The sequence below is a fragment of the Papilio polytes genome, unplaced genomic scaffold (genome assembly GCF_000836215.1).
Source record: "Papilio polytes unplaced genomic scaffold, Ppol_1.0 DF823923.1, whole genome shotgun sequence".
Taxonomy (NCBI): domain Eukaryota; kingdom Metazoa; phylum Arthropoda; class Insecta; order Lepidoptera; family Papilionidae; genus Papilio; species Papilio polytes.
In genome coordinates this window covers 3,156,125-3,164,715 of record NW_013525281.1, presented here as the reverse complement: position 1 = coordinate 3,164,715, position 8,591 = coordinate 3,156,125, and the positions used below count along the sequence as shown (strand labels likewise).

General features: G+C 35.3%; 2 protein-coding genes across 2 annotated transcripts in view; both read right to left on the bottom strand.

Annotated features, from left to right (window-relative positions):
- Positions 1 to 127: 127 nt before the first annotated feature.
- LOC106102095 (farnesyl pyrophosphate synthase 1-like) lies at positions 128 to 4,084 on the bottom strand. The gene is made up of 4 exons (XM_013281503.1): positions 3,329 to 4,084; positions 2,322 to 2,466; positions 1,605 to 1,745; positions 128 to 400 (listed from the first exon to the last, which is right to left on the bottom strand). Exons 1-4 carry the CDS (start codon positions 3,367 to 3,369, stop codon positions 128 to 130), a joined length of 600 nt encoding a protein of 199 aa, XP_013136957.1. The 5' UTR covers positions 3,370 to 4,084.
- A 1,056-nt stretch (positions 4,085 to 5,140) lies between these two features.
- Positions 5,141 to 8,591, bottom strand: part of LOC106102590 (farnesyl pyrophosphate synthase 2-like) — a 6,136-nt gene continuing 2,685 nt past the window's right edge. The window contains exons 3-6 of the mRNA XM_013282115.1: positions 8,306 to 8,446; positions 7,875 to 8,075; positions 7,061 to 7,294; positions 5,141 to 6,166 (exon numbers count right to left, since the gene is read on the bottom strand). Of these exons, the coding sequence (XP_013137569.1) occupies positions 5,816 to 6,166; positions 7,061 to 7,294; positions 7,875 to 8,075; positions 8,306 to 8,446 (927 nt within the window). The 3' untranslated portion in view covers positions 5,141 to 5,815. The remainder of the gene's footprint in view (positions 6,167 to 7,060; positions 7,295 to 7,874; positions 8,076 to 8,305; positions 8,447 to 8,591) is intronic.

Here is an 8,591-nt window from a genome sequence, read left to right as displayed (position 1 = left end):
AAGCCGCAATATTTTTTTTTCTATACAACGACCACTAAAAGGAAAGGCGTCAAGTAGAAATAATCCCTCGTTTCGTCAGAGGAGGCCGGAGGTCAATCATATTACACTTCCCTCTTGTGCTATAACATTATTTTATATAGATTTTTGGCTTTTGTAGTTTGCCAATACAACTCCCGTTAATTACAAAATGTTTACATACCTCGTTAAATATATCTATCATTTTGGTATAAACAGGATCGTTCAAATGTGCTTTTAGTATGTCGTTTACAAGGCTACGGAACATGCACGCGTCGTTCAAGATCAAATTTTTGACTTCGGGCAATAAATGCCAACACGGCTGTCCGTGGCGTGTCTCAGACTGGTCCTCGAAGTCATCCATGATCAAGAAATATGATTGTGCCTGGGAAATAACGTCATATTTTATTTAACACAAGCTATCGCCAGCAAACTTTGTTACTGCGGATCGGGACCACCCGTTACGCCAATTTGACGGCGCGGAATTTAAAAAAGTAACCTATAACATGCCCATCTATGTCAGCTTCCCTTCAGTGAAAGTTAGGTCGAAAATCAACTGGCCGTTTCGGAGATTACTCGAAACAAACGCGGCTTGCGTACAGACGGATAGACAGACAAAAAATGTTTAAATGAGATTTTCGTTATCAGCATCGCAACATCATCTCGAAATCCGGAATATTTAATTTGATAGTACAAACAGACACTCCAATTTTATTATATGTATGGGTATAGATAAAAAATATTGTACCCTTGTTCTTAATTCAATCAATTAGTGTTTAAATCAGGTTAATGATGTATATTATCTCCATTGATTAATTAACCCACTATGCGGTAGAAGTGTATTGGGTGAAGTTTTAATGCCGTTATCATTATATTTAATAACGAGCTGTCGCCCGCAAACTTCGTTAGCGCGGAATTAAGTAAATGGTCGTCTATAACATTCCCGCGTGTATCTACTTTTTACCAGCTACTTTTCAGTCAAAGTCCCGGCCAAATCGGTCCACTCGTTCCAGAGATAGCGGTCTAGTCGCCATTTTCACAGCGCGGAATTAACAAAAATATAGCCTATAATATGCCCGTCTATGTCAGTTACCCTTCAATGAAAGTTCGGTCGAAATCGGCGCAGCTGTTTCGGAGATTACCCGGAAAAACCGCTGCTTGTAGACAGACAGGCAGACATAGAGACAAAATTTTTTAAAATGCGATTAATAAAAGAATATAATTCTAAATCCCTAAAAAATGAAAGAGACACTGAGAAAGACAGTGTTTTAAAACTGGACACATGGTTTGAGAAAAATTAACGGGAACTAAAAAAAATAACAAAAGACGTCCAGAAAATATCCTGTCATAATAATTGTCTTGGATGTCCGTAGCCAAAAAACTGCTAAGCAGTGTGGCGACTTCTCTTTTATAAGTTAATGTATATTTTGTTGTGTGTATATTTGAATTTAGAAATAAATGTGTTTCTTTCTCTCAATCCGCTGATTGATATAGGTTCAATCGGCCCAAAAGAAAAAAAAACCGTCACATTTTTCCTCGAATAACACTCAACTATAACAGAAATAGGAATATTATGTTTAAAATATTACCAATTCCATAGCGCACGATACAACTTGTGCTTTGTATAAATTCTGCTCATTGAGGTTTTTGGGATTCTCCAACACTTCGTAAGCCATCATTGTCATGTGTCCTTGCAGAGGTATTCTTAATAGAGTATCATACTCCATTAACTGTAAAAGAAATGTTTTTGTTTAGTTAAAATAAACTTGTAATCTTGCTAATATTATAAATGCGAAAGTTTATATGGATTGTGGGATGGATGCATGTTAGAGTTTGTAGCCTAAATGGCTGAACGGATTTTAATGAAATTTGGTGTAGATGTAGAGGATAGTGTGGAAGAACACATAGGCTACTCACTTTTGTTTTTTTTTCAACACCACGCGGACGATAGCTAGTAATTTTATAAACAAACTGTAACATACTCGAATCCGTAAAATACTTTTACCACATTACTAATTGCCACACAAAGAGTGATTTAATTGTAACTTTAGGAGGTATAGAATCTCATATTAAACCAACGGAATTTACACTAAGAGATATCAATAAACACTTATCAACAAAATTTCTTTGAGATTTTTCGGTGTAATCTAAATCCGCTCTCTGTCGGACACACTGCGCAAATCTAACATAATTTTTGTCAATGACGTCACGAATAATTTCGGCATTGAAACGTATTGTTTTTTTACTAAACTAAATTCTATTCATAACAAAATAGCTTACAATTAGTTAAATATTTTAACTTTTACCTTCACTAATCGTTTTTCTAGTGATGGTGTTTTGGCAACTTCACCTTTAGCCATCACATCGGCGACTAAATCTCGAACAGTGTTATTGAAATACTGAGTCCTATTCAACCAATCCGCTTTCGTAGATTGCTGATATTGACTTGCACTGCCGGATATCACATATGAGAGATAACAAGAGAAATATAAAACCATACATAAAGTTAATATTATATGATTGAAGAATGAACTTTAATATGAAAAAAAAAAACCAATTAACTAAGTTTAATTAGCTAGGAGTCATTGAATCAATTAACAGCAACGAGAATCATTTTGGTAGAGTCAAAACATTGGTAGAGTCCGCTTTAACTTCTTCGCAAGAATAGGCCGGCACGCCCGGCGTACCACGACTACACAGAAAACATGCGTAAAGTGCGAGTAATTCCGCGTATCGTCTAGTAAGAGTGCGTGCCGAAGGCCTAATTTTAGTCCCTTTATTATTCCACTTTTTCCTTGTAAGGAAAGTATTGGGACGGTAGTGGAGACGCATGAGAAGAGGAAACATCCTTTTTGTGTGCGTCTCTTTCTGCGTCGAATTAGGCATCACAATATCTATGGCCAGCGGTCACTTTGCTTTTTCGGTGAATTCAGGTGGCCGCTTGCTCGTTTGTCATCTTATAATAAAACAAATATCAACAATAAATTGGCCCATTGCAGGATCAACACCTTATTGATTGTGAAGGGTAATGTTCAAATCAGTCAAATAATGCGCAATTCATATTAGGCTAGTAATTAAGTCGAGTGTCAAGTACTATAGTACTGAACAACAATCATTTTGTGGAGTAATTTTGAAAATCACACCCGTCAATCACAATCGTACCCGACTAAAATTCTAGCCTAATGCGAACTAGTCATTAAGATAAAAATCGACCGTATCCTTTATTACCAATTAGAGTTACTTTACACAATAATTATATATTTCTTGTTTAAAATATAATATCAGTACATCATATTTTAAAAGAGGTACATACCAAATTCTAAAACCACGAACAAAACACCTACTTAGTGACATATTTCGATAATATTTAACCGACTTCAAATAGGTTCCTTGCAAATCGGATTTCTTTTTTCCAATTGATTATCCTTCTCTGTGGAGAGACTGGCAGCAGCTGCTCGATTGACGATTTGAAGGCGCTTTAATAGAGGTGTCGAAATTTTTATTGGACGAAATAAATTCGTGGGTCGCAAGTTATACGGTAACGCGAGTAATTAATTGATGTAATATTTTGTTTTAAATGTAATTTAAATATTAATTGAATAGTATTAATAGAAACAAAATTATAATGATAAATCTAAATATTTCGGCCAATAAATGACAATGAATTTATTTGACTGGCTTACTAATTTCCCGTGACTTTTCCCGCACGGAATTAAAAAAAAGAAACTTAATAAGTACCCTTCCAGAATGCGTTTTATATCTATGTTAATTTAATTTTTTTCTTTATAAGGATCCTTCTCATTATATTACCGAAGACAATAAATAAATATTAATTTTCGAACTGAATTACTTTCTTATTGATCTCAGAATGAAAATAACCCATAACTGATATTAAAAAGCTGCTATTCAATTCGTTTTGTTCTTTGTAGTGTTAAATGCAAGATTCCGATGTAGGGCTGATTTTGATCACTGGACTGGAATAATGTAAACATGTATTATATTCAACGAATGTACCATCTTACTAATATTATAAATGCGAATGTTTAGATCGATGGATGGATGTTATTAGTGTTTGTAGCCTAAACGGCTAAAGGGATCTCGATGAAATTTGGCGTAGATGTATTGGATAGTCCGCAAGAACACAAAGGCTACTTGCTTTTGTTTTCTTTAACTCCGCGCGGACGGAGTCGAGGGCGAAAGTTAGTTTGTTATAAGTTAACATATTAAAGAAGAAGAACATTTAAGAAACACTGGAATAATCTGAATAAGGCTTACATTTTAATATTGATGAGTATGGTTGTAAAAAAAATACTTTATTTCAGACAAAAAAGTCGTGACTGATATTGACTGTAGGTTTATTTTATTTGGAAAAAGTAACACGATGAATAGTAATGTAAAAATGTTATATTCCAAAGTGCTGGTGCATCGCGACTTTGTCAGCGCGGAGTTGGATTTTAAATAAATTAAAATAAAACATACAGACGAATTGAATACCTCCGCCTTTTGGGTAGTCGGTGGAAAATACGTGTTCGATAACGGCCAAACGTTAGAATCAAACATGTATCGAGAAATAGGCGTGCTATACAAATTAAATTTGTTTTACTTACGTAATTGATAAAAAGTATACAGGTGTCTGAAAAAAACGTGTACAATGGATTTCCATAGATATCTCGGTCGAAAATACGATGATTTAACCCAAATTACCTCTATCCAAAGTTGCTTTGTTATGGCACTAGAGGGCTGTAAAGTTTGATAATTATTTTACATTTATTCAAATATCTCTTGTTTTTAGTATTCATATTAAAAAAAATGGCTTCTCTTTGTTGAGCTAGCTTTTATTGAAGAACAATCCTTTATTTTTTAGTCTGTCTTAAAATTGTAATTCGGCGAACGATTTTGTCATAACAACAAACTTACGTACGCGTGAAAAACATTATTCTCTTGTCATTCAAGTAAAAATGATACAAATACTTCTAAATCTCGGTATTACTCGGTTTAGTAAAATAAATTATATCCGTCGCTTATGCACAAAAAGGGATTTTTTGCACGGCCCAAAAAATCCGTTAGCGCGCGCGCAAACCTTTGACTAAACTATCGCTCAACTGCTTTGATTCCTTTATGCTTATCCGGAGGTGCGCACATTATTCGAGTTTTAGTTGTGCAACTAAACAGTTGAATTGGCTGCGAAACAATCGATTATCGCATAGCAGCGTGTTGTTTGTGTGTAGTCAAAGGGGTGCTCCCGCTCTTAATATGTTTGATTATCACCATATGTCCCCACCGGGGGGCTCGGAGCCTAAATCACGGTGTTTTCCTTCAACTTAAGAATTTCGGGTAAATTACGTATATGACGGCGCGAAATGATTAATACTTTTTGGACGATTAAAGTTACTGGCCATTAATAATTTTGAGTACTGGCTGAATGTGCATAGTGCACGATAGATGTCAAGATGACGATCGAATGACTGGTGACAGTTGTCATTGAATGGTGGAAAAACGCGCTTTGTTAATGATCGACCTTAATATATTTTCCTAGCAAAAATGTAAAATGTGTGGAACGACACGTTGCGTAAGATTGTGTGACTTCGTATGAAAAACAAACACGGATTTACTCTTATTATTATATCGATCCATTTACTTATAAAAAAATAAAAGCATAACATGTTAAACAAATTAAATACACATTGAAAAAATATACTCTCTCTTTTTTAATACAATTACTTGGCCTAGACCTAGTCTAATTCATTGGCTACCGACGCCTATGATTTTCATATTAAAAAATCCGTATTGTTGTTCAGCGCTAGTATATGTTCCAATTGTTTAAATGGGAAGCCTCCATTAATTTCGTGAACAATTCTGGTGTCAAGACATCGTCTGATTGAAGTTCATTAACATTATTCAAAAACTGGTTGTACTTGAATTTATGTTGTTCCTTATAAAGGGTAATTAAATCCAAATCCTTATATAGTTTCTTTATGCGTCTAACATCTTCGGGATCCCAGCTGCCATATGACGCTTTAAATATCTCCTTCTGTTCAGCATTCGCACGCTCCATCGCCTTCACAGCGAAATAAGAGCATTTCCCTGCTTGTATGTCAGTATCGGTTTTATCAGATATACTCTCCTCATCGCAAAATTCCGTGAAATCATTCTGTAAATTAATATGACACTAATATTACAAATGATGAAAAGATTGATGGATGAATATTTGTTACTACATTTGTTTTATATCATAAGGTAGCAAACGAGCGTTACCTACTCTTAATAGACGAAGGAGGAGACGCACATAAAGAGGATATTTCCCCTCCCTGTGCGTCTCCTCCACCGTCAAATCCACGTTCCTTTTCCATCCTTTTCTTATGACATAAAGGGTGGGGAGGAAAAGGAATAAGGATGGGCCGCCGGCACCACACTTATCAGATGAAACGGGAAATCGCTTCCACTTCACGCCTGTTTTCAGTGTGGTCGTGATATTGCACCGGACGAGCCGACCCATTGGTGCGAAGATGTTAAAGCAGGCTCTACCACTGTTACTCTACTGCTACATATCTCTAGAACGGATCATCATCATCATCATCAGCTCCCTATATGTCAGTTTCGAGGATCTCGGAACCTACGTTAAGTTAGGGTGACTAGGCAATAACCAACCACGCTGGCCTAGTGGAGATTGGTAGACTCCACACGTATCTTTATATTCTTCGCCGATATGTGCAGGTTGCATCACGATATATCCTTTCATCGTGAGAACGTCGGGTAATTTATGTACATATGAAATTCGAAATATTTAAAATCTCACATAGCGAAATTCGAACCTAGGACCTGTGGATTACAAATCAAGTGTTCAAACCCCTGATCCGAACGGATCATCGGATCTCTTTGAAATTTGGAATACATGTCTAGAATACACGGAACACATAGGCTACTGATTAAGTTTTTTTTTATTTCGCGCAGACAGTACTTACACATACAAACATAATGATATAATTTTCATCTCATAAATAAAAATGACACTGTAAATAGATTTTACATTATATATGCTACTTACCATCATCTGGTACAAAGCGCCTACGTCACGGACTATATGAGTGACGCGCTGGAAAGTTTCCTCAGTGTCCTTTTCGCATAAAATCAAGGCCAACATTATTGGAACTTCTAAGCAATAGTACGTGCACTTGTACCTTATTATTTTATTATAGTTCTCTTGTGTAAATAAGGAATAGTCTTTTGCTTTAGGTATCATAGTGTCTAGGTGCTGGCCGATGGCAATAAATAAATTCATCTGAAAATACAAATAATGGTAGTCTGCATTAGAATTAGCGGCTGCACTAATCGTTACCTCTAAAAATGCAATACCACACAGGAGACGTTCTTACCGTGGTAGCAATGCCGCATTTTGCCTAATATTTAGAGTCTTACCACGTAAACTTAAACAATGATTCAAATATCTTTTAGTTTAAACATAAATCAAACCTTTTATGCATGACACTAGCGCCTGCCGCTGATTATTAGCAAATTGTAGTTATTGAAACACTACTAGGAGGATAGGTATTTATGGTAAAACACACACAATACGTTGAAGTCCTTAATATCAAGCGGCGCTCAGAGTTATAATACGCGTTTAGCTAAATGGTATCTAAATATACTTTTGGGGTAATAATAAATTACACTAGTTTTTGAAAAATAATGAAATTTAGTTAAAATGTTTCTCAAGATTCATTTTATAAATGAAACAAAACGGAGAATTTCACTTGTATTATCTTATTATATACCCTTTTTTATTATTCACAATTTTCAAGATATTTCTTTCGCGTTGCTAAAGCAATAACTGACAAGGAAGAAACTTATTACGATTTACTCACCTTGTTGAATATATCTACCATTTTGGTGTAAACAGAACCTTGGAAATGAGCTTTTAATATGTCGTCTATGAGACTTCGGAAAATGCAGACGTCGTTTACGATCAAATTGTTGACTTCGGGCAACAAATGCCAACAGGGCTGTCCGTGCCGCGTCTTAGATTGGTCTTCGAAGTCATCCATGACGAGGAAATAAGACTGTGTCTGTAATATAGTGTCATTTAGCCTTTTACCTACATTAAAATTATGTTGAAGTACAAATTTATTATACTAACAAGTTTATAGAGATCTTTTAGTGTCTAAATTTATTAATATATGGATATTTTGTTATCTCCATTAGTTAATGCTACTTAAAATTTAAGAATATTTCATCAAATGGCTTTCTATCCGATTAAGGCAACACGGCAAAAATTAATTTATTTCAAAAATATTACCAATTCCATAGCGCATGATACAACTTGTGCTTTGTATAAATTCTGCTCATTGAGGTTTTTGGGATTCTCCAACACTTCGTAAGCCATCATTGTCATGTGTCCTTGCAGAGGTATTCTTAATAGAGTATCATACTCCATTAACTGCAAAAGATATATGTTATGAAAATTAAAAACAACAGCGACTTTCCACTGCTAAGGAAAGTATGGGTTGTCTAAAATACCCTCGCTACGGTCGAAGACCAGTTATGTTTAACAGTAGTAAAGATTGCAGCAGCGTTAGCTGCTG